At 55.3% G+C, this 25,064-nt stretch overlaps 1 protein-coding gene across 2 annotated transcripts in view; it reads left to right on the top strand.

Moving 5' to 3' along the window:
• CAMK2A (calcium/calmodulin dependent protein kinase II alpha) overlaps window positions 1-24,752 on the top strand; it is a 58,281-nt gene extending 33,529 nt beyond the window's left edge. Inside the window, exons 10-19 of one of the 2 annotated variants that reach the window (XM_059174033.1) lie at window positions 259-381; window positions 758-841; window positions 2,226-2,268; window positions 4,701-4,741; window positions 9,314-9,346; window positions 10,331-10,379; window positions 16,675-16,750; window positions 19,346-19,440; window positions 23,245-23,473; window positions 23,754-24,752. In XM_059174033.1, the coding sequence (XP_059030016.1) occupies window positions 259-381; window positions 758-841; window positions 2,226-2,268; window positions 4,701-4,741; window positions 9,314-9,346; window positions 10,331-10,379; window positions 16,675-16,750; window positions 19,346-19,440; window positions 23,245-23,473; window positions 23,754-23,757 (777 nt within the window). In that variant the 3' untranslated portion in view covers window positions 23,758-24,752. The remainder of the gene's footprint in view (window positions 1-258; window positions 382-757; window positions 842-2,225; window positions 2,269-4,700; window positions 4,742-9,313; window positions 9,347-10,330; window positions 10,380-16,674; window positions 16,751-19,345; window positions 19,441-23,244; window positions 23,474-23,753) is intronic. The other variant, XM_059174034.1, reaches the window with a different exon arrangement.
• The last annotated feature ends 312 nt before the right edge of the window (window positions 24,753-25,064 follow it).

The raw sequence follows: 25,064 nt of genomic DNA, 5'->3' as shown, positions 1-25,064 counted from the left end.
GGCACAGCCTCAGAAGAACAAAGGAAGGCCTTCTTTCCCTCTGGCCCCAGCTCTGATTTATCCAGGGGACCAAGGATCCTGCCCCTCCTTGGGTTCCAGAGAGGGTCCCTGCATGGAGGATCCCAGCGACTCCTGGTTGTGGATGCCCAGTGGATGGGCAGTAGGACCCCTGCCTGCTCCCCTGCCAGTCAGGGGCTGGGGGATCGCAGGGGTGGCCTGGGGTAGGCTGGGCAAACCTGGCCCCTCTGCCCCTTCCAGTTCCCGTCACCAGAATGGGACACGGTCACCCCGGAAGCCAAGGATCTAATCAATAAGATGTTGACCATCAACCCATCCAAACGCATCACGGCCGCCGAGGCCCTCAAGCACCCCTGGATCTCGGTGAGCCCTCACCTGCGGGGTCCTTTCTGGGAGCCCCTCCTGGCATCAGGGTGCAGACCCCCATGGGGTTCTCACCCTGTCCCCGGCCCCTCAGGCCCAGCAGAGGGTCAAGGGGGCTTCACCCAGAAATGCTGCCATGCTGTGGCTCTCAGGGGAAGTGGAAGTGGGAGGCGTTCTGTGTCGGCATCACAATGGTGGGTGCTTCTGGCAGGGATATCGGGTACCAGGGCTGCTAAGCACCTGCAGCGTTTACAACGTCCTCTAGAACAAAGATTTGTGCTCCCCAAATACCAAGCACCTCTCTGTAAGACATCCCACTGAAGGGGCTTTGGGCAGGCCTGCCTCCCACTCACAGACCTTTCCCCACTTCCTCCAGCATCGGTCCACTGTGGCCTCCTGCATGCACAGACAGGAGACCGTGGACTGCCTGAAGAAGTTCAACGCCAGGAGAAAACTGAAGGTAACACGTCCTTGCCCTCCATAGCCCCCGGACATGGAGTAGCTCGGTTGGGTCTCCGCAGAGGCCAAGAGATTCACTCACAAGTTCTTTCCTTCACTGAGTCAACAAACATGTCCTGAGCACCTACTGTCTGGGCTGGGGGTGACCATAGCAGGGCCATGAACTAGGTCTGGAAAGATCAGGGAAGCCTCCCAAGAAGCCCTGCTGGGCAGGTGGCTTATGAGCGGACACCACAAAGGATGAGCAGGTGTTAGTCATGTAGTCAGAGCGGACGGACGTTCCAGACAGAGAGAAAGCGCGTGCCAAAGTCTGGAAGCATGAGCTTGAGCCTGTAGGGAGACTGTAAGAGTTTCAGCGTGGCTGGCGAAAGGGTCTGGGGGCTGAGATGGAACTGGGTAGGAGACCAGGGTGGGTGAGAGACCCTGGTGCAGAACACTGGAGAGGACAAGCCAAGAGACGCGGACAGGGGTCACAGCCCAGAGGAAGCCACAGTGGGACCCAGGCGGGCCAGGAGCTGCCAGCCTTGTGAGCAAGTGGCGTGTGCTCTTAACCTGTGATAGCTCCTGGCCTGGACCTCACCAGGGACTCCATGAACAGGTAGGAAGAGTAACTGAGGAGTCCCCAGCCTGCTGGAACAGAGAAGCCATCAGAACGCTGAGTGACAGATGCCGAGGGCCTAGCGCCTTCGGAAACTCCTCACCAGCTGTTCCCAGGCCTGATGTGATGGCCCAAGAAGGGGGCTTGGGCCAGGCGGGTGGTGGCCAGCATGACGCCAGAAGAACTAAGTCCCACCCCACCCCCCAGTGGGAGTGGTCACAGAGGAAATCTCAAAATGTCTTAAAATCATGGGCAGTCAGACTCGGAGAGTGTCCAAAACAGATAGCATCAGAAGCAGGAGGGCCATCCCCTAGGCCCTTCATTGGGACAGGAGTGTTTCTCTATGTCCCCCAGGCTGTGAGCAGGGAGCCCCGGGAAAGATGAACTAGTGATGAAACAAGGTACTGAGCACCATGAAGGAGGGTGAAGGGGGCCCAGGAGGGCAGGGGTTATCGTCTTTGGCCTTTAGGAGTCCCCACCAACAGGTGTCTCTGAGCCCTTCCACCACCTCTGGCCAGGACAGCGGAACCTATTAATATCTTCTGCAGGGATGGCCCTGTTCTAGGAGCTGTGCCAGCTAATGCCCAGCTCGCTCCGGCTTCCCCAGGGAGGCAGAGATGGTCTCCGGGCTGTGGGGTGAGGGCAAAGGGAAGGGCAGGACAGAAGGCTCTGGCTCTGTGTCTGAAGGCAGCACCTGCCTCCCCTCCCCCGCTCGTCCCATTTCTCTCTCCTCTCTCCCCCCTCACCTCCAACCTCCTGTCCCCTCCCCCGCTCCTTATCTTTGCAGGGAGCCATCCTCACCACCATGCTGGCCACCAGGAACTTCTCTGGTAGGTGGTGGGACCTCGAAGTCCCGAATATATCCTGCACAGGTCTGTTGGGAGCATTGCCCTGTCGATATCTGTGGGGCCTCAAGCCAGGGGCCTGGGGAGACTGAGGGCTACAGAGGACACTAAGACTGGGGGTTCAGGTCGTCTGCACCCAGAAAGGGCTGAAGCCGATTGGTCAGCAAGCCAAAGGCCTACAAGGAAGGGTTAGAGGTTGAGTCTGGCTCCCTAACCTCGCAGCAGGGCTGGGGTTCTCAGGTTGGGCCAGCCCGAGGGGTTCCTCCCGAATATTGGGGTGTTGGTTCAGGCAGGACAGAAGCAATCCCAGGGAGTAACAATTTTCCCATTTCCCAGTACGGAGCCCGTGCTAAGCAGTCCCCAAGCTTTTGCTCAGGTGGCCTTGGTGACCATGCAGTGGGGGCCCATGGCTGGGCAGAGAGAGGCAGGGCCTGCTTTTCTTCAGCTTTGAACCACCTCAGAGCAAGTGCCCTTAATCAAGATGGGCCACCAGAGAGCCTGGGTAGCAGCCTTCCGGCTGGGCCGCAGCCGGCTGGTTAAGGCAGGGAGTACCCAGCGACCCGCAGGCCACAGCCCGGAGCCCCACAGAGAAAAGGAAGGGATTAGTGTCAGGGCTTAGCAAGAAACTCCCCTTGGCACACTGGAGAGCGCCCAGGCCAGTGCCTGCCAGAGGCTTCTCTCTGGGGAGATAGGACAGCTGACGGGGCCACTGAGCAGATATAGCAAAGCTCACCCGAGGGGCCCTCTGATGGGCCAGGCAGGACACGTGGCCGGCTCCACAGCAAGGGGTCGGCTCGGGCAAGTTCTGGTTCTGACTTTGCGGAGGGTCCACATGCCCATTTAACCAGCTGGACGAAGACCCAGAGGTGGGAAAACTCGGGAACTTCCAATGCGGGCTGGCCCCGCCGCACTGAATCGCCTTCCCACTGTCTCCCCAGACTAGGGTCCTGCACTTCCTTAAACTGAAAGACGAGCCGCTGGACAGTCAGAGTCTTTTTTTAACCTCTGAAGCACCCCTTGGAAACTCGAGTCCAGAGCTCACAAAATGGTGCCCATGGGTCAGTTCCCATCTCTTGATGGCCCTGCGGGACCAGTGGTGTTTTAAAACGGTGGAGTTTTTGAAGAGTTCCAGCAATTAAAAATTAGGAGATTTCACAGAAAACCCCAGATTTCTGTCTTTTCTTGAAAATCGGAAAAAAAAAAAAAAAAAGAAAATCAGAACATGTGACCTCATGGGACCCCCCACCCCCAGTTCTGTGGTTTCAGGCTGGTGCTGAGAGGCCCCTCTTGAAGCTGGAGGGGGGACTAGTCCCTCTGTCCCACTGTACACCCCAGCCCAGGAAGCTCACAGAGGATGGACAGTCATTCCTCTCAGCTTTGGGATCCAGAGCCATCCACCCCTGCATTTACTTGCCTGGAAGGGGTTGTAGGTGAACTTGTGAGAGGGACGGGGAGGCTGGGCCAGCATGTAGCCCTCTGAGCTACAGGGTGTCTGTGTCCCGTGCTGCCCCTCTTCCCAGGCTCGCCATCCCCAGGCCACCGGGAGAAGGACTTCCAGTGGCTACCGTTTACTGAGCACCTACTGTATACAGGTCCCGTGCTGTGCTAAGCGCTTTAGAGATCTCCTGTCTCCTTTAACGTAAGGCATTTGTTTGAGGTCTGAAGCAGCCGGAAGCCAAGCTGGGCAGGGCTGGGCATTCATGCCAGTTCCTGGCTGCAGCCCTCACCAAGGGCTCTGGCCAGGAGGCAAGGAGGGAGGGAAAGAGGAATGACAGAGGTGGGGCCTCCCTTAGCAGCCCTTGCTCTGCTTTTCCCAGGCACCATGGACACCGCCAGCCCCAGCATGGGGCTCTGGAGCTGGAGGGTAGGGAGGCCTCGGTAGGGGATGGGCGCTCTGGCAGGGGTGGGCCCCAGAGTGGGGCATCTGCTTCTTCTCACCGGCAAAACAAGGCTCGCAGCTGTCCAGAGTGAGTAGGCAGGCTGACACATGACCTCGGCAGCAGCATGGGCCTAAAATTAGAGTGGGCCGGGGTGGGGAGGGAGCAGCCAGCCCTGGGCCAGGCAGCCAGGCCTCCGGGTTGGCCACCACCAGCACGGGTGGTGACCAGGATCCAGAGGGAATCCCCAGGCTGAAACAGCAACCCCCGGGGCCTGGGACGCATCGGTCACCTCCTGCCACCCATGGGGCCAGAGGGGCATGCTCGAGATTGCTGAGGACAGGGGAGCCCAGGCCCACCTCGTGGGCCACCGGCAGTCCAAGCCCCAAGGAGGAAGGACGAGCAGAAGGAGGAGGTGTCCCTCAGATCGCTGAGCCGGCTCCGTGCCGTCCGCCTGCCCGCAGATGCTGCTGTTCCTCACCCTGTGGGCCTTGGTGCCCTGCCTGGTGTTGGTAACCCTCTACTTTTTCTCCTCCGTAGGAGGGAAGAGTGGAGGAAACAAGAAGAATGATGGTGTGAAGGTAAGCCCCCAGGAGCACGGCAGGGCCTGCCTCTGGCAGCCTTTCCGCCGACAGGGCCTAGTTTTCAGGGCCGGGGCGAGACCTAGGCCTTGCTGAGCAGGTGTGGTCACTCGTGCAATCGGGCTGGTCCCAGGATGGGTGGGGGCCGGTGGGGGAGGGGGAGGTCCGAAAGTCGACGGGAGAGGCAGGTGGCCTGGGGTTGGGGCGGGCACAAGGAAAGGGGCAGGTCTGAAGGAGATTTCTGTGGTTCTCTGGGATGGGAGGACTGGGAAGTGAGAGGGTACGAGGAAGAGACAGAGCTATCATGAGGGGTGACCTCCTCCTTCCCAAGTGTGGGCTGGCTGGAATGGGCCCCTGACCCAGCGTGCACCCCAGTCCAACCCACAAAGCCCATGGAGGATGGATAGCCACCCCTCATGGCTTTGGAACCCAGAGGCACTCACCCCTGTCAAGGCCTGCCAGTTGGGTGCCAAGAATCCCCTCCTCCCCTGACCCACCCCTGTCCGCACCCCTGATGCCCGAGCTACTTCCTTCCGCACCCTGCTAACCCCTCCTCTCTCTTCTCCCTCTGCTCTCTGGGGCCTGGCCCCCCCCTCCCTCTCTGCAGCTCCCTTCTCCCCTGCCACTGGCTTGCCTTGTGGGTTCTCCTCTCTTGAGACCCTGCCTTTTTCTGGGCTCAGAGCCCTGCCTGGCCAGGACCCCAGGGCTGGGCTGTGCCCAGGATGCTGGAAGGTGTGGGATGCTGTCCAAACACAGCCACCCAGGTGGGCTGGTGGCTTCATGCTTCATTGTAGCAGTATTTGTGGTCTCGGGCCACTGGCTTTGGTTTGGGGGTCGTATGGGAGGGATCTGGGCTGGCTGGCTGGCTGAGGCCAGGATTTGGGTCTTCCTGCTGCTTTGAGCCCTCTGGGGGCTTGAGTTTCTTTATAGGTACAATGGATGGAGTGGGAGGAGTGTGGACTCCATGATTTCTAAGATTTAAGCTTTAAAAACAAAAAAGGGAAAGGAAAGGGAAAGAAGAGAAAGGAAAAGAAAAGAAGAAAGCAACTAAACCCTACCAATCACTTTTCCTTCTCTTCTTGGGTACTTGAGGAATACAGAATTACTTGGTTATCAGCCAGCGTCAGTAGATTTCAAACTGAAATTCTTGGAGCTGGAAGGTTTGGGGGAGGCATCCTTAGCAGCGGATGGGGTAGAGTAGGATAATAAGGGTGTGGCTGAGCAGAGAAGATACTGGGCTTCTCACGCCCACTAGAGCCAGAAGAACTCCATGTAACGGACCTCGCAGTGGTTGAACTTAGCAGTTGGAAGCCTTGGCTGGTTATCTGACTCCCTTGAGCCCGTGTTTCCTCATCCGGGCAATGGGGTAAAAGGGTTTCCCACCTCCCAGGACTGCTTGTGAGGATGAAGGAAGATAATGGGTGTTGAAGACTTAGCAGGGGCCCTGGCATGGGGTACGTGCTTTATGTTTTCTAGATTGGACTTTGACATAAGATTTCTCTTGAAAACAAAGTTTGATCAAGGAAGGATTCGGAAACACAGATCTAAAGCCAAACCAACGTATAAAGTTAACACCTGCTTATCCCAAATGCTATGACGGAATCCAGACTTGAGTTCTGGCTTACTTGCAGTTTTGCATTACCCATGAATCAAACTCTCCCCACCTCTAATTGGAAAGGGTAATGGGGGGATGTGCAATTTGGGGGGCCCTGTTTGGAGCAGCCGGGGCCCTCTCGGCCATAGTGTGTAGACACTGGGGGTGCTCAGTTCCCTGGGAAAAGTCATATGTCGGGAATGTAGGGCGGAGGCCACAGGGGCCTGTGAGCTCTGGTCCGGGTCAGCAGAGGAGGCGGGGGCAGATGGAGGGCTACCCCGTCTGCTTGGCTCTTAGGTTGGCCCTGGCAAAGGGCTGACACAGAGCCACGGGTGTGAGGTCAGGACCTCCCTCAGGCCGGGTCTTGGGACGAAACTCTCTTCCAGCTCCTCTCCAGGCCAGGCCAGGAGACAGAGGCTGTCTGAGGAAGGACATCGCAGAGCGTGGTGGAACTCCGGCTAGTCACTACAGGGCTTACCAGGGGCCACCGCTGAAGGAAAAGCCACTCCTTCCTGTAGCGACTTCTCAGGGTGGCTTGGGTGTGGATGAGAAGACACCCAAAGGCTCTTCCTGGCCAGACTGTCTCTTTGTAGCTCAGCTTCCTGCCCTTTTTGGGGGCTGGAGGAGAGGAAGCCAACTGGAAGATGAGAGTAACCAGGGACCCGGCTGGGGTTTGGGGAGCCTGGCCTACAACAGGTTGTTCTGGGGGTCCAGTCATGTGCTCCCCTATGAGTCAAGAAGCTGCGGGTTGGCCGGGCCCCATCGTCCCCTCCTTTGGAGACCTGCGTCACCAGTTCTGCTGTCTGTGCAAGGGGGAGGGGCCGGTGTTTGCTGGGCCAGCGAGAGGCTCGCACGAGAGTGGGCCTTGGGGAGTTACACCATGAGCTCCTTTAACCAACCCATGCTCGGCCCCTGAGGGGAAGTATGCGTTCTTCTTACAACGTGGTCCCTGGAGAAACCACTGAGGTCATGGAGGTGCAGTGGTTGCCAGAGGGAAGACGGGCTGGTCCGAACGCAGACGATACTAGGCTTTATGGGCCCGTAGGGGCTTTTTGAGGCTAATTTTGACCCTACTTTATTTCTACCATCTTTGCAAACCCTAGAACCATGCTTCTACATGTGGTTCTGAGAGATGTGACTCTACTTGTGGTGAAAGACCCCGGTCGGTATGGGGTTATTATTAGCACCATCGTCACTGGTGATCCAGGGAAATCGAATCTTTCTGTTCCCGAGGAGCGCTGACCCCCCACCCCCACCCCTGCCACCTCTAAGCCTCTACTTCCATGAGGAGCAGCCGACTGCTCCCGCCCCTCAGCCCCACTCACTGCCCCTGTTGGTGTCCCATCCGTACCATCGTGACTCCTCTCCCCCATGTCCCATCCTGTCACTGTATGTCCGACTCTGATGCAGTCTCTGCTCTGTGTTCCCTCCTCGTGTCCCGCCTGGAACCCCGGCCCCCGTGTTCCTCAGGTTTCTGCTGACGGCGAGCTGGGAGGGCCTGTCCGCTCCCACGTACACTGTGCCTGGCCAGGCTCCTGCCAGGAGTGAGGCCGACCGTGGGGGCTGGCTGCGGGAGTCTCACTGTCCACCCAGCTGGGGCAGAGGCCGTGACCCCTTACACAGGCCGATGCCCAACGAGCCGCTTCTGCCACGTCTGTGGGGTCCCTGGAAGGAGAACTCAGGATCTTGGGCTCCTGGCGCTCAGACACTCCTGGATCTTGGAGTCAGAAAGCCCAAAATTAGACCCAAGGATCCTCAGAGAATAGCCAGTGCCTCCCCCAGGGCAAAGGCCCACCCTGAGGACATCTTAAGTCCTTCCCTACACACACACACACACACACACACACACACACACACACACACACACACACCACTACAGCAAGGATAACAGCCTCCAGGCCTCTCAGAAGGAAGAGCGTCCGTGAAGGACCAGCCGAGGCAGAGAGCAGTCAGACCGCAGTGTCTGGAGACCTGCACAGAGGGGAAAGCCTGCACTTGGGGGTTCCCGCCTCCGCTCTGCTCCCGCCCAGCTGAGAGACCTCGGGCAGGTCACCGCCCTTCTCTGTCAGTGTAAGACCCGTAGCCTTCTGCAAATGCGAGTCTTTATGACTCCTAGCTTAGAGTGATAGAACAAGAAGACAACGTGTCCTCTGTCTTTCTCTGCTCCCTTGGTTCCACGGCCAATAACATGAGTGAAGCTGCAAATCCTCCAAACGCTGGACGAGGTGGGATGGCAGGGCTCAGCTGTGTGTCTGGCCGTGCCTCAGTTTCTCTGTCAGCGTAAGGGAGCTGAACAGGCCTGTCGCTGGGAAGCTGGGACCAGAGGCAGGATTTCAAAGGCCACTTAGAGGACTGTCCATGCCCAGGGCTGCTTTGACTTCACCTGGGGATACTGTTTCAAAAGCAGATGCCCCACCCCAGACCTAGTTATTGAACTCCTTGAGGGGGCCTGGTTATGTTTCTTTTCTACAGGTTTCCCAAGGAACTCTGACACCCAACCAAACCAGGACTGGGGTTCTTTCAGTAGAGACACAAGGGGAGGCAAGGAGGAGGCATTGGGCCTCTTCTCCAGACCTGAGCACCTTTGGTCCTACAAGAACTTTGGCTTCCAGAGGCCTCTGGCAACTGGCATCCAAGACCCCGTCAGAACTTGATGTAGAGGGAGCTCTGGTCCAAGGGAGGCTTGGCCGGAGCTTGCTGGTCAGATGGTGAGCCCCAGGCAGCTGTGCATGAAGCCCCCAAGAGCTTCAGGCTGAAAGAGGACTGGCCCTGCTAGGGCAGCTCTTGCTCATGGCCCTGACTTCTTGCCCCACTGCCACGCTGGCAAGGAACCTTAGAGGATGACCGTGAGGCCCATCATCCTTCCAAGCCCGCCCCCCCTACTGTCGTTCGTTTCTTTGCTCCCTGCCGTTTCTCTGCTCCCTGCCGTTTTCACGCTGTGTCTTTTCCTGTCCCATCTCTTCTCCTTGTTTTTCCAGAAAAGAAAGTCCAGTTCCAGCGTTCAGTTAATGGTGAGTGTCTGCCGTCTCCCAAACACCGGTAAATGCTGGGCCTCGAACCCTCGCTCCTGCCTCCCTCCTGCAGGCTGCACTGGGAACCCGGGGCGGGGAGAGGCTGCTCAGGGCGTGCTTGGTACGTGTGCCTCGTGTGACAGTCTGTGTGTTGCGTGTGCGTGTTGTTTGCGTGTTTCTGTTGACACCTCCAACTCCATGGCCCAGACCAGCAGCCTGGCCATAGACCTGAGGACCTCCTCAGGTATGAAGGTTGATTTGAACCCCATCCCACGTCCAGCCCTTGGCTTCTTGCTTCTCCCCGCCCTCTGCTCTGGAACTCATCTCAGGGCTTGGTTTGTGCCAGGTGCGGCGCGGGGGGGCTTGGTTTGGCCAAAGGAGTGGGCGCTCGAGAGGCCCTTCTTGAGCTTCTCGACGCTCCTCCCCAGGGCCCGCCGGTGGCAGCGGAGCCACCAGCCCCTGCCTTCTGTCCAGGGGTCCCAGTGGTGGCATGGCGGCCCACATCCCTCTTCTTCTGATTCCGTGGCTGTCTCCCCCAGCTGTGCGGTTTTTCTGCCCTCGAAAAGCCCAGCCTCTCTCACACTGGGCCTCCCCTCCTCTCTCTCTTCCTCTCCTGCTGGTGTGTGTATCCCTTCCCCATTCTGTGGCCACCATGAGCCTCTCTGCTCTCCCACACCCCGTCTTGGCTCCCTCAAGCAGACAGGGCCGGGGAGCCCTCCCAGCCCTTCCAGAAAGGCCAGGGATCTCCTCGCACCCGTCCCTTCACCCACGCCCCCTGCCACCTGCCACCTGCTTAGCTGGGCCCTCCCCCTCCTTAGGCTCAAGAGTCTGGCAGGGTCTTCAGGGCAGCGTCTGGATGGCAGAGCCGGTGAGGCTGACAGAAGCCGGGCCGCCGCATCAGGCAGCCAGGGGGCAGCCCCCGACGGGCCGAGCCTCTTCTGCTCGCCAGCAGGCGCTCACCACCTCCCGTGTTCTCTTTGGCAGGAATCTTCCGAGAGTACCAACACCACCATCGAGGATGAAGACACCAAAGGTAGGGGGGGCCTCGCCTTCAACGTCTGGGCCCCCCGGGGCCTCCCGGCAGGCCCCCTTCCCTGACAGCCCCGGCCTCCAAGGGCCCCAGGGCCGAGCTTGTGTCCTGCTCCTCCACAGAGACCCTGGCTGTCGCCCCCTGCAGACTGGGCAGTGCCACCGCAGGACACTGCTTCCCGCGTGAGGTACTCGGGCTAGGGGCACAGGCGGACTTTGCTTCCTGCAGGGGTGGTGTGCTTAAGTTTAGGATGTTTTAGGGGGCAGAACATTAACCTATTTAGGTCACAAACGTATCATGGTGGCAGACATTTTCTTTTTGAATTTTTTAAAAAAATGAGTTGATTTTAGGGGGCACCTGACTGGCTCCACGGGTGGAGCGTGCGACTCTTGATTTCGGGGTCATGAGTTCAAGCCCCACGTGGGGCGTAGAGCTTACTTTAAAAATAAATAAACAAAAAAATAAATAATAAATATGAGTTGATTCTAAGAACGTGAAGCGAAAAGAAGAAGGGAAGGGAACGCAAAAATTCAGAAAATTCAGTTGAACTGGAGCGTTGCCTAAGACCAACCCCCAGTGGCTGACAGTCCCCACAAGCCTTCAGATGGAGGGGGGAGCAAAATCCTGAAGTACTGTGACCGGCTTAGTAAGAGGGAAGCTAATAAGGACACTACCAGGAATCGTGGACACCCTTTGCAGGGTACTTGCTATGGGCTAGACCGGGTCCAAGTGCTTTCTATCTACCTGAGCTGTGAGGTAGGTACTGTGATCGAGCCCATTCTACAGCCTGGGAAACAGAGGTTGAGTAAATTGGCCCTAGCTCCTAAGGCTGGAATTAGGATTTGAACCCGGGCAGCGTGGCTCCAGGACTCCACGCCTGGTAGCCGTGGCTCACAGGTTGGGTGCATGGCAAACATGCTTGGAGTTGGAGGAGGAAGGCTGAGGGTCACCTTCTGCTCAGGGGACCCCAAATCGTTGGACGAGTTAGCGATGTCCTGCCGTCCTGTCCACACCAGCCATCCTTGCTTGGCCCATGGAACAGGGAGACTAGCCGGGGTGGGGGTTCTCACACTCGGCACATGTCAGAGACCCCTGGGGAGTCTTTGCAACTTAGAAGAACACCACTGACCTGGAGAGATTGCAGCCATACCAGGGTAGACATTTTTCCATTTGGATATCGACCCCTAGAAGAGCACAATGAAGGGGCATTTTGTTACGTAACAAATATTTCTGCACAATTGCACAGTCCGCCTCTTAAGACAGTTTGGCACACTGAACACCATGACTCCCTCCACACATTGCCCGGGGGCCGCGGAAGGTCAGCTCCACACTGTGTGTGTCCCTGTGCAGTCATTCCCCACCGGGCCGTGGTGCCAGTCACTCCATCACCACAGCCCAACACTAGAACACATCAGTTTTCCACGACAGAACTAGGCACGACCTTTTAAAAACCGACAATCTTATAGAAAAACTCCCCACTGGGGTCAGGTGTGCATTCTAAGTCCCTCAGGTGTGGTTTTCCAACCACATCCCTAGCCCTGCCCCTGTGGACTCTGTGGTGAGCCAAGACATGGCATTTCCAAGACTGTCCCCACATTTAAGGCTCACTGTTCTAACGATAAAAGGCACTGGGATTTTGAAAAGCCCTGTTAAGGCCTTGTGATGCTGGGCTCAGAGCAGACAGGGGTCGTAGAGGTGAACTGGCTCTATGCTTCTTCATGGCAATCCATTTGCTGGGTGACTTTGGACAACTTACTCAACCTCTCTGAGCCTGTTTTCCTTCGGTAAAGAGGGGATGATAATGGTAACAATCTCAGAGGACTGCTGTGCGGATGAGATGAGAGGCTGCGTATACAGTGGTTTCACAGTTTTGGGCACTGATCACAGTTTAATAAATTTCAATTTCTTTTTTTCAAACCGGAACTTACGGCTGAATGACAGGAAGCCACATGGAGTTGTCTTGGAGCATCAGTTTTACTCAAAGATTATTTTAAGACAGATATTTATATGTTAGAAATATTTGGAAAGAAATGTGAAATTTGTATGTGTTATAAATGTGAACGTGACCCATCAAAGACATTCTCCCCCTAGGGTAATGGCTCTGGGTGGCATCCTGAGGCCTCACACTTGCTGTCATTGGACTCCGCTCTGGAGAGATCAGGATGGGAAAATTTGTGGAGTCTTAGATTTTAGTTCACCTGTACCCCTGTTACAGAGGAGCATCTCAGGCCCAGAGAAAAAGGGCAAGTCCAGGTTATCGATGGCAGAACTGGGGCCCTGTTCCCTTCCTCAGTTTTCCCCATGTAAAAGGCCATGTCCGATAGCAGAGACACTGGCTCAGCCAAGAGCTTCTCCCTGTGTTTGGCAGGAAAGAGGAGCCCCGTGCCTCCCCTAGCTTCTTCAGGCCTCAGAGAAAGTTTCAGAAAAAAAACATTTTCTGGTGTTAATTTGTTAAGTCTTCTCCCTAAGTGAGAATAGCAGCTGGTGGGATAGATTCTGACCTAACATTAAAGTTAATTAGAAATGTCATCCTCCAGGGAACAATTTCCCCTGAGCAAAGAAAGAGACATTAATATTTCAGGGCACCTCAGGCTTAATGCACAGGCCTCTGGCCCTCTGAGCTGTGTGGACGGGGCTCTGCCAGGCTTCCTTCCCACTTCCCTAACTGCTACTGGTCAGTGCCATGAAAAATTAATTTCTTCCCCAACCCAAAAAGCTCTCTCAGAATCTAGGCAGAGACCTTCTGGGAAATACTGGCCAGGAATGCTGATTCCATTTTAGCCTCAGCATGCTGTGAGACCTTCAGAGAGTATCTTAACCTCTCTGGGGTCTCAGCTTTCCCACCTGTATAGGAGCACTCCTAGACTGCATGGGTGAACACCTGGCAGATGAGAAATGCCGGAGGTTGCTGCTGAGAAGCCGCTGAATGAATCTCTCACATAGAACAGGACTGCTGAGGACAGGGAAGGGAATCAAAACCAGAGTGAATTTCTCCAGCTCTAGGGAGCACCAGACTCTCAGATCTTCTGTCCCAGAGATGAAGCTACTAGGGAGATTTCTGCCCACTAGACTTCCACTGTTGTTAAACTTGATGTTCTGAGTGGCTAGAAGCACACCAAGTTAGGCATTGTCTCTGGATGCGTTAATAGAAGTATAGTGTCCAGATTTGAGGAGCGGATAGAGAGTGCTACCCCAGACCTGATATTCTGCAATATTCAAGCCACATTGAGGATTGTGTGCTGACACTCAGAGAGGCATTTAAACAGCTCAAGGACCCCAAAGAGTGGATGGCCAGCTTAAATCAGATCCTACAAACCCTATCCTGGAGGCTTTTAGCCTTAGAAAGAGAAGACTAGTAGAGGGGAGAGGGCATAGGATCTGAGGAAGCGGGTGCATACTCTGGGGTCCCAGAAGGCAGAAAGGGGAAGAGAACCATAACAAGGGGCTTTCAGAGGGGAGGGTCTGACTTAACAGAAGAAGAAGCTGGGTGCAGAGGGAGAGAGGCCTGATAGTGTGTCAGGCCCCCTGGCAGGCTACAACCCCCAAAGTTTCAACCAAAAACAGAACCATCATGTCTCAGGCTGCTGGGAAGCATCCTTGCCCTGGCTAGAGACCAGAGGCTGTCCTCAGGGAGAATTTCCAATTCGGAGATTTCCAGATGATAACAATCATCGCTCTTATTCACGGACTGCCAGGCACGGCTCTAAATGCTTTATATTGCACACCATTATTGACATAAATGAGTTGATAGAAAGGGCTCGGAGGTTCTTAATGAGAAGCATACATGTGTTTGTTATTTCTACTGATGCATCCTTGACTCGGTTCTCAGAACCACCTTGTGAGGTAAGTACTATGAGAAGCTCCATTACACATATGGGAAAACTGAGGCACGGGGAAGTATAAGCAGCAGAGTTGGGTTCCAAACCTAAGGAGTCTGACTCCAGAATCCAGGCCCCTGACTGCTCTCCTAGCGTCTCCGGGGTGGCAGTGAGATGGAACCTACAGGAGTTAGGGAATGTCACGGACTCATGGGATGTCAGGCTGGAAGGAGCCTTAAAGTCTGTGCAGAGTAAGCCAGGAGGTGGCCCAGGTCCCATGGCTTGCCAGGAGCGTGTGGACCTCTCTGGATCACCACCCTGCTTCTGCATGGGAGTGGAATGCTGTGTCACCTGGCAGAGATGGGTGTCTTCCTGCCCTCAGTCTCCATGAAGGAAGGCAAAGTTGGGCAGCAGGCCAGGCTTTTGGGCTCCAAGGGACAGAGACCACCTGGCCACTTGGTAGATTCCAGCACACAGGGCAAAGACAGCAGCCCTGGGCCCGTTTCTGTCCATTCACTGATTGGCTCACCCCTGCCTCCTCTGCCCCCACCCCAGGAGAGGCCCCCCCGGTGTGAGCCGGCAGAGCTCACGGTCCAACACAGGCTCATTCCCAGCCCTGGTAAATCTGAGCAGAGCCAGGAGATCAAGAATTAGCCCCTCACTGTGCTACTGACATTGAAGATGGTGACTGTTACGTCTATGAGACACCCACCATGTGCCAACAGGCATGCTGGGCACAGGGCCCCTGCCTTGAGGAGAGTGTGATGGGCTTTGGAGCTGCAGACTCTGGTGGGAGCGGTCAGCCCGCTGCAGCAGACAGTCACCCTCTCTCACCTGTGCTTTGCTCATCTCTGATGTGGCAGTGAGGGCCACATGAAGTCATGCCGTGAGGCTTCCAGATGCTTCAGGCTGAGCAGTACAAAGGCTGGTGTGCTCGTTCGTGCGGTGGTAACGCCTGTGGACCCAGGTCTGTTCCAGGCCCGGGCGTCCAGTGCAACAAAGGCAGCCACAGCCTAGCTTCCACGGAGCACGTATCTAAGTTGGGAGATAGACAAGCATACGGGCCTAACTTGGCAGGGAGCATGGGGTGGGGGGCGTGGGGGTCCTGGGGAAAAGGCCCTGGGCTGGAAACCAAGCCCTACACCAAGGTGTTCTATGTCCTTGGGCAAGTCAGCCCCTTCCTGGGCCTCCATTTCCCCCATCATCTGAAAAAAAAATGGTCATCCATTTCCATCATCATCTGGAGGCTGAGGCTCTGGTCCCCAAGGTTTCTTTCAGCTCGGATGTTGTAGGATTCTGTGTCCCCTGGGCCTGAGGTGAGCTTCCCGGCATCAGGGGTGGGGTGGCAAAGGCGGTGATGAGGAAAGAGGCAGAGACAGGGCCTCAGCCTCCAGATGATGTTCCCCTCCCTCCGTCCCAGACTGAGACACGGCCACGTGGCTCAGCAGAGGCTGCTCCGTAGGCCAGCCAGCTGACTGGGTTGGAAGTGAAGCATGGGCCCGTGTGAAGACAGCCTGCCCCAGGGAACCATGCCAGGCTTCTGGTGGGACAATCCCGCTGGGAGCCAGGACACTGGGCTCCAAATTCCTCCGTCTGCGAGGCTCAGACTCCACGTGTATCATATCGGGGGTGCTGGCCTTGCTGACCTCCTGGGGTGTCTGGGAGAAGAGGGTGAAGTCTATCTGGTACTCCCGTCTGGGTTCGGCACTGAAGGGATGAGAGGTGGTGCTGTTTCCATTTCACAGCTGGGAAAACTGGGGCTCAGAACAGAGCCCTTGTCATGAGAAAGCTGATGGCCTAAGCCTCTACCAGAAAGAGCCATTCGTCGTGTTCTGGGGGTGGACAGCGGAGGCCAGGTCTCAGCAACTGGGATTCATGATGCCTAGAAAGTTCTGAATCCCTCCATGCCTGATTCCTACATGGAATCAGGAATTTTGCTCCACGTGGAGCAAAAGGCTCACCCAGACCTAAGGGAGCAGTAAGCCCTAAGACCTTCCTTAAAGCCTCCAGTTTGGGCCCAGGCGGGGAGCCCTGATTCTTGGCTGCTAGCGACAACCACCACTGTTGACCCGGTTTTGATTCAGGTGGCAAAGCAAGGGGATGGAGTAGTGTATTTTGGAGTCAGCCTGGCTTCCCATGAGGCCTAATGTCAGAATGTCCACCATGCATGATTCACTGAGGCCAAGGCTGCCAACCGGGATGCTGACTCTGCCCTTTGCAGCTGAGGGAAATTTCCCACTCTTCTCCACCTTTCTGGGCCTCAGTTTCTGCTTCTGTGAAATGGAAGTAATGGTACCTGCTTCTGTGAAATGGAAGTAATGGTACCTGCTTCCCAGGGATAATGTGAGGCTAACCGAGACCGTCTGTACAAGGCCCTCAGGTCCCCACACAGGGTCTGGCACATGACAGGGACTCAGAAAATGGTAGCTGGTGCTTCGTTATATTACTATCATTTCTCTGTGTCTCCTCCTGCCTTGCAGTGCGGAAACAGGAGATTATTAAAGTGACAGAGCAGCTGATTGAAGCCATAAGCAATGGAGATTTTGAGTCCTACACGTGAGTCGGCTGGGTCCACTCTGCATGTCCTGCCTGGATTGTGGCTCAGGGGGCGCTAGTGGCTAACTTTGGGGGTTCTCGTCTCCAGTCCTCATTTACTCCTTCTGCATGTGCCATGAACCAGACTGAACTTTTTGCGTTTGGACTTTCTGCTTTAATGAAGCTTTCTGTTCACAATATTCTGTATCTCGGTCCTCCCTCATCTCCTCCTCCTCACGTCCTCCTCCTCATCTCTTGTTCCCCAGAAGGAACTCCAACAAAACTCCTTTGCTTCCCCCACCACAGCATGGGCCTCCTCAGGAGATGAGCGGAGGGAGGAGGGGAGGGAGGCGGGCCTCTCCTCAGACCTGCTGTGTGGGCCTGTTCCTCAGCCTGGACCTCCTCAGGCCTCTGACCTCAGGTGGGCAGAAGCAGGCAGGAATCCACAGGGTGCGTCCTCCAGTGAGCAGGGGTGAGGAAACGAACCTCGAAACAGAACCTTAAGTCCTCTGGGGAATAAGGCCAAGTGTCCAAAAATAACATAAAATGAAACAGATGGTATGAGATGTCCCCTACCCATCTGGACCAGCCTTTCAAGGGGCGGCTGTGTGCGAAGGCTGGGCTGGAGCGCCCCCTAGTGTCCACCCAGAGCCTGCATGGTTGGGCCCAGAAGCCGGCCCACCCCAGGGAGAGGGAGGATTCTGGGCTGAGCTCTCAACCTCTCAGCTAGATGCTGACAAGACCCCACATATGATTTTTGGTGGATAAAAGCTGCCACCTAAGGTAGAATGACCCTGCCTTGGGTTCGGGTGAGGTGGGAATAATTTAACTGGGATCTGGGTCTTGGGCAGCTGGTTCCTGGTTTCCTCGGTGTCCAGGACCTTAAGTTTGTCTCCCAAAGGCTTGACAGGCCAGGTGCATTTTAATTGTGGGAAGGTTTCAGCAGCAGCAGGTGGCAAAGCCCCAGCAACCCACTGCTTCTGTTGGAGGAACAAGGACTCTGGAAGGTACAGGTGTGGGACGGAAGCTGCATGGACGCGTGTGTGCACGCACCTGTCCACATGTGCACATTTGTGACTGTGTGCATAAGGGGTGTGGCTAGGCATGTGTGCACACGTGCACCCAGGTAAAGTCTAAAAGTACAGAAACATAGCACTAAACAGATCCTGCTGGCAGCCCTTCCCAAGATAACTAAATCAGACCCGGGAAGAGCCCAAAACTATCTCTGGAAGGATACAGCCAGAGAGGGAGAGAAAGAGAGGTGGTTTCTATGGACCCCAAACCCCTCCCTGCAGTGCCATTTCTGGGGACCCCCCCCCACCTCTGTGATGTCATTCTCCTGTCATGTGCAGCCTACCCTAGGTTCTGACCCCGTGCCATCACCTCTGGAGCCACTGGTGTCCTGAGTCTGGCCCTGAGTAACCCGTGCTTACTGAGCCTCAGTATCCCTAGATGTGTAATGGAGTTGGAACAGGGGGTCTCTGAGTCACTTCAGAGTCAGAGACCCCAGAGACTTCCTGGAGAAGGGCTTCTCCCATGAGGGGCTCAGTCTCCCCAACACTTAGGGCTCAGACCCCCAGACTTGAAGACTTCTGGAACTGAAGGGTCCTGAGTATCTTATATGGTTTGAGCTGGGCCCCCACCCCCCACTAATCCATTTGGAGAATTTGGGGTGCTGAGCCGAGAAGCGAGTTGTTTGGGGTCACACGGACAGGGACAGTCAAGGAAGAACAAGGTTAGAGTGGCCTACACTTCCCACAGTGCCCAGATCAGACAATGCCGGGCCCCATACCTGTCCTCCTGTTGTCTCCTGTTCCTCCCCGGCTTGGGATCTTTGCATGTCCGGAGGTACTTCCTGTCCCCGGCTGCACTGCCACTGTAACAGGGGTCTGTGTTGTGCCACAGGTCCCAGAGGCCTGGGGGTGGGGGAGACAGTTTTTCCTTCCTCAACCTGACTGTTAGGGTTCCCCAGAAGGCTGAGACCTGGAAGGGAGCTCTGAGCCGTAAATACATGCCTTCCTCCCAGGCATGACTTCATGGAGGGCTACTTTCCTCACATTACAGAAGAGGAAACCAAGGCTCACGCTGAGGGCAAAAGGGGCACCTTTAAAGAAGCAAAACGCACCCCCTCCAGGGACATAACCTGCTCTGGGAGCACAGGTCACTTTCATGTGAAGGAAAAAGTCCTCCCCTGCGCCCTCCCCCACCCCAACAGGAGAGCAGATTGGCCTGGCTGCCCTGGGCAGGAAGATGCGATGTAGAGACAAGCCTGCAGGCTGAGTGACCCCCAGCCGGCGCCCGAGGGCTACCCACGACGATTTGCAGCCCCTTGCAGCGCTCTCACTTGGTGCTGGGGGTCTTAAAACCAGTGAGTGGCAGGAGCTGGACCTGCACCCAGGCTTCCCAGGTCTATGTGGCTCCCCTAGTGGGCAGTGGGTGCCTTACGGTGCAGTTGGCAAGCCTGTTCCTCCCCGCACTGACCGCATGGAGCCTGTGAGTCGGGCTGGATCACTTCAATGTCACAGGCCCGCCCTCCTCCGGTCCAGGCCCCTGGAATGAGAAGGTGGCCCCAGGAGGCCACCCCAAGCCCTCTTTTCTCTGACTTCCTCCCCCTAGGAAGATGTGTGACCCTGGGATGACGGCCTTCGAACCCGAGGCCCTGGGGAACCTGGTCGAGGGCCTGGACTTCCATCGATTCTATTTTGAAAACCGTGAGCAATCCCTTCTCTCTGGGGTGCCTGTTGTCTGCTCTCGTTCCATGTCCTGCCGGATGGCACAGCAGGGTGACGGGCAGGGCCCCCGGGGCAGCTCAGGAGCCCGCGAAGAGGAAGATCCCGTGTGGACAGGGGTTGGTACCATCTTGGTTCCCTCTCATAACCCCGGGCCCGTCCGACTGCCAGTTGTCCCTCCTGTGGCTGAGGATGGGGACCTGGGACAAGGGTGACAAGCCCTCCCAGCCCTCTCCTGTCCCTGCCCCGGCCCCTGCCCCTGGGAGGGTGTGGGGATGGCCTTTATTCTCAGTTTCCAGATGAGAGAGCTTTCCTGCCTGGACATATACCCATGTCACAGCCATCTAGATGTCTGGGGCCACCCCAGCTCTTCCAACTGGTCACAAGCAGGCTGGTGGGCTGTTATGCCTGTGGGTGGGCAGTCTGGGGAAGAGGAGGGGACCCGAGCTCACACTGCTGTGCCCCTGCCTGTGTGTCTAGGTCTCTGTCCGCATGTCTGTCCTTCCTGGGCCTCTCCTCTGCAGGAGAGACCCTGGCAGCTTTGCAACTAGGGGCTGTCAGGGGGCTGAGGCTGGGCCTGACCTAGGGCGCTTTCTGCCTGTGTCCATGTCTCTCCTTGGCCAGGGGTCAGACAAGGACGAACCAAAGCACGTTCAGGGTAGACTCCTCTAGCTCAGGACCTACAGGAAGGCCCTGAGTGGCATATCAAGGTATCCCAAGGGGAAGGCATATACCCCTAAGGCTATGCAAGATGGTTTCTGGAGCACGTGGGCACCGCTTGAAATAGCACTGTTCGCACAGTGAGAAAGCTGGTACCTTGCTCAATTCTCTTTCAATATGTGCAACTTCATCAGGGGGGCAAGGCTCAGCTGGGCGCTAAATCAGACTGTACCTTACAGACCAGAGGAGCCAAGAGCCCCCTCAACGAGCTGAGAAGGAAGTTACCTTTTCCCTTGATTAATCAAACTCTGATGCTCCAAGGATAGCAGGGGAAGTTAAATTTTCATGTGAAGATGGGTGGCTGGACCCTAAGTTTTCTCCATTACCCTGGAGTTCCCTGGCTCCTCTCTATATGGGTCTGTCTTCTGGAGGTGCTGGTTTCCCAGTGTCAACTCCCCAATCCCCAATGAGCAGAGCAGAAACCAGGCTGAGCTGTCTCTAAAGGCTCCAAGATGGGAACACAAAGAGAAGGCTGAACTAGCTCTTGGCCTGGGTCCACACCAAGGGCCTCATCACAACACTGGCCCCTTGGACTCTAGGTTTGAACGCCAGCCGGCCCATGAGTGCAAGACCCAGAGTGACTTCTTGGCCCAGGCCAAGTCCCAGCATCCTGCCTGTGTTTCTCTGCTGGAGGACCTGGCCCTTTCTCCCATGCTGCCTATAAGGGTGGGCGTTAGAAGGCCACGGTCTCTTCAGAGATACCACATTAGGATGATCCTTTTTTATAAACGTCCCCCAGAACTCCAGCCCCTGCCAACAACAGCGAGGCCCCCTCAACAATGCTGAGCTTGTTCATCTCTTCTGAGATTGTTCTAGATTGTCCTAATTCAGTCCCATCTGGAGACTGACTTCTTTTAGGTTCTATTGCATTTTTTTCGGGAAGTGGCCCAGCTTGAGACAAGTCAGATTGCTTTTCTGGACCTCAGTTTCCAGATGTGTTTAATGGAGGCATTGACCTAGATGGTCTTGGGTGCCTCCAGCCCTGGTTGTTGTCGAGGATGCTTATGGAGGCCTCCTTGCATTTTGTAGGAGGGCCACTGAGTGACCTCTGGTTTCTGAGGTCACTCCCAAGCCTATAATGCAAAAGCTCTACCTTCACTGAGAGCCCACAGTCTGTTAGTCTGCATATGTAAGACTCAGTGATTTGGTGTTCCGCAGACAAAGCCTGGATATAGTGTGATTATAATATTAGGGATGCTTTTGGCAGTTCAGGGAAAAAAAAAAAAGACATTTTACATTTCTTAGGAATCCAATGGCTCACAAACTTGGCTGGGCATCAGAATCAGAGGGTGCGGAAGGGGAAGGAGGTTTTCGAATAATATAGATTTTTGAATTGTCATCTTCAAGAGAGGAGATGGGCAGTGTATTTTTTAAACTGGTCCTCTGTGGGATTTGAACCTGCCTTTGGGCTACACAAAGAGAAGGCATGAGGGTTCCTCTGAAGCCTGGGCCCCTCATGACCCCAGTCCAGCCCTTCCCTGGGTCATTGTCTTTCTGTGCTTTTGTTTTCTATCTTGCTGAAAATATGGAGAGTTCCTAGAACTAAAATAATTAATAATAATAATAATAATAAATAATAATTGTAATAATAATAGTGGCTCACATGCTTCATAGAGAAAGCTGGCTTCAGGTACCTTTCTCAGTTCTGTCATGATTACAAGAGTTATGCCTTTCTGCTTGACTCTGGAAATCTCCATGACCTCACCCCATGACCACCAATTCTATCCTCACAATTCCAAGATCCTAGGATTTCTCAATTTTAATATGAACCAGGTTTCCATAATGCCCTACGTCAGGAGTAGGGGTTGCAGATCAGGGGTCCATAGGCCATATCTAAATGACATATATGCTTCGCGTGGTCTACATGAGGTTTTAAATTTGAATTAGTGGCCAATAATAAAAATGAGGCATTTCACATAAAAATTCAGATTTCTAGATTCTCCTCAAAAATCAGGTGTGGCAATGTGGGTTCCCTTAAAGCTGATGCTTGAACAACACGGGTTGGACCTGTGTGGGTCCACTTCTACACACATCTTCCCCAGACCGGCCCTGTAAATGCATTTCCTTTTCCTTGTGATTTTCTTTTTTTTTTTTTTTTTAAAGATTTTATTTATTTATTTGACAGAGAGAGATCACAAGTAGGCAGAGAGGCAGGCAGAGAGAGAGAGAGAGGAGGAAGCAGGCCCCCTGCTGAGCAGAGAGCCCAATGCGGGGCTCGATCCCAGGACCCTGAGATCATGACCTGAGCCGAAGGCAGCGGCTTAACCCACTGAGCCACCCAGGCGCCCCCCTTGTGATTTTCTTAATAACAGTTTCTTTCCTCTAGCTTACTGTATTTTAAGAACATAGCACAAAATACAAATAACATACAAAATGTGGGTTAATCAACAGTTGATGTTATCAGTAAGACTTCCAGTCAACAGAAGGTTGTTAGCAGTTAAGTTTTGGGGAAGTCAAAAGTTATATGTGGATTTTCAAGTGTGCAGCGGGGTGGGGGTGGGGTGCGGTGCGGCTAACTTCCCTCCTCATCATTGTTCAAGGGTCAGGTTCTCACAGAGGGCCCCCAGGGAAGCTGTGGACAGGGCGCCCTCTGCAGGTGGGACAAGGTGTACTATTCACCACAGTCTCCACTGCTCCCTATAGGTCACTCCCTGACCCAGAGGCAAAGGGTCTCTTGCTATTTAGCATCTTATACCCTGCTCGCCCTCCTCGTTTATGTACTTGTCTGGCCTCTGTAGGGAACCTGGTTTTGAGACTCTGGTCTAAGTTCATCTGAGTCTACAGTCATAGCCCTATACTTCCATGCGTCTGAGATCCTGTGAATCTAAAATCCCATTCCCCTGTGTTTAAAGAATTGGCATGTCTGAAGTTCATTGTCTCTAAGCTGGGATCTGCTCTAGCCATCTGGAAGTTCTGCCTGGACTCCTAGCTGAACCCCTCCTGTGGAAATGAGGCAGGCGGGGGGTGCCTCTGCTGAGAGGGTCGCTGGGAGACGGGGAAGAGAAGGAAGGGACGCAGGAGGCCCCCCGTTGCATCTCCTCTGCCCCCTCCCATCCCCACCTCCAGTGTGGTCTCGGAACAGCAAGCCCGTGCACACCACCATCCTGAACCCCCATATCCATCTGATGGGCGACGAGTCGGCCTGCATCGCCTACATCCGCATCACACAGTACCTGGATGCAGGCGGCATCCCCCGCACGGCCCAGTCGGAGGAGACCCGTGTCTGGCACCGCCGGGACGGCAAATGGCAGATCGTCCACTTCCACAGATCTGGGGCGCCCTCCGTCCTGCCCCAGTAAGAGCTCCTCCTTCCTGCCATCTGTCATGTGGGACAGTCTGAAAGAATGGGGGGACGGTGTCAGTCTGGAGGGGGCCATGTTGGGGAACTTGGGTGCTGGAAGGCCATGGGGTGGGGGCTGGAGACCACGGGGAGGAGAACAGACCTGCAGGTTCCCGGGGTGGGGTGGGGGGCTGAGCGGGACCCACCAGAAGCAGCTTCAAACCCGTCTAAGGATGGGGAAGGGGCTGCCCTCAGAAACACTTGCATTACCCCCAACACATACAATTTCTTACAGCTGAAGGACCAGGCCGGGGGCCCTGGACCGCAGAGATTTACTCTTCGTTCATGGAATGTGGCTGCTGGTTCTCCCACTCGGATTTTGCTGGAATTCCCCCAATCACGTCACCTCACTACCACCACCATCACCATCACCGTCAGAGCTACGTCAAAAAAATCCTGCCTGCTCACAAAAGCTATCACGACTTCCGAGCAAATGGCACATCTCCCTGCCACCCCCTGTCCCTTTCGCTCTGTGTCACCTGCCAGGGCAGGTCCTCCTCAGGACTGGGTGCCCCCGAGGGTGGTATAGGGGGGGGGGCTCCCCTCTGGGTGCTGGCTCCGAGGGCTCCCCCTCCTGGCTGTCGTCGGCCTGGTCTTACCTTGGCTGTAGGCCAGAATGCCCAGCTGTGTGTCCCCCGAGCTGCTGAGAAGGAGGGGCGGAATCAGGAGGAATGTGGCATCCGCTCCCCATCTCCCTGTCTCTCCCTTCCAGGGTCCCCCCAGCCCCGTGAGCCAGCCTCCCCTGTGGGAGAGGGTGAGAGAGGCGCCGACGCCAGGAGCCCCCACCTCACACTGCCTCCCTAGCTCCTCCTTCTCCAGTCCTGCTCGTCCTCCTGTCCATGCGGACCCTTCTCCCTCCGTGTGTGTGGAGTGCGATCCTCTCAGGGTGCCCCCACTCTTTCCTTCTGCCTTCGGCTGATGTTTACCTCCAACAATAACGCCCATTCCACCCTTCCACCAGTCCCGGAGAATTCCAGCTTCGTCCCCCCAGAGGGAGAGAATCTGATTGCTTTTTGGGGGCAAAGAAGGCACGTTTAGGTACCACTCCTACTTGGACCGCATGCCTTTTTATAGCCAAACTCCTGTGTGTTTCGTAAATGGATTTTGCGTTCATGGATATTTATGTAATAACTAAACCTCTCAAATTATTGTGAGGAGGGTCGGGCCGGGTTGGGAAGGGGTGTGGGAAGAGGGGTGAGGGGTAGATTTTTTCTGTTCTAGGTCTTTTTTTTCTTCTTCTTCTTCTTCTTCTTCTTCTTCTTCTTCTTCTTCTTCTTCTTCTTCTTCTTCTTCTTCTTTTTGTGTGTTTTTTTTGTTTTGTTTTTTTGCTTTGTTTTGTTTTTGTTTTCATGTCATCTCTGAGATTCACTCTGTCACCTGTGGTTATCTGGGTCCGAGGTGGACTCAGCCCTGGGTGGGGTGGAGCGCCTCGCTGACATTTTGGTCCCAAGGTTCCTTTCAGGACTCTAGAAACACCAGATGTTAGTGCTAAGAAACAGCAAATCAGGGCAGAGAGAGTGGGGGAGGTTGTCAGGACAGAAATATC

The sequence above is a fragment of the Mustela lutreola genome, chromosome 5 (genome assembly GCF_030435805.1).
Source record: "Mustela lutreola isolate mMusLut2 chromosome 5, mMusLut2.pri, whole genome shotgun sequence".
Taxonomy (NCBI): Eukaryota; Metazoa; Chordata; class Mammalia; order Carnivora; family Mustelidae; genus Mustela; species Mustela lutreola.
This window is presented reverse-complemented; position numbering and strand designations above follow the sequence as displayed.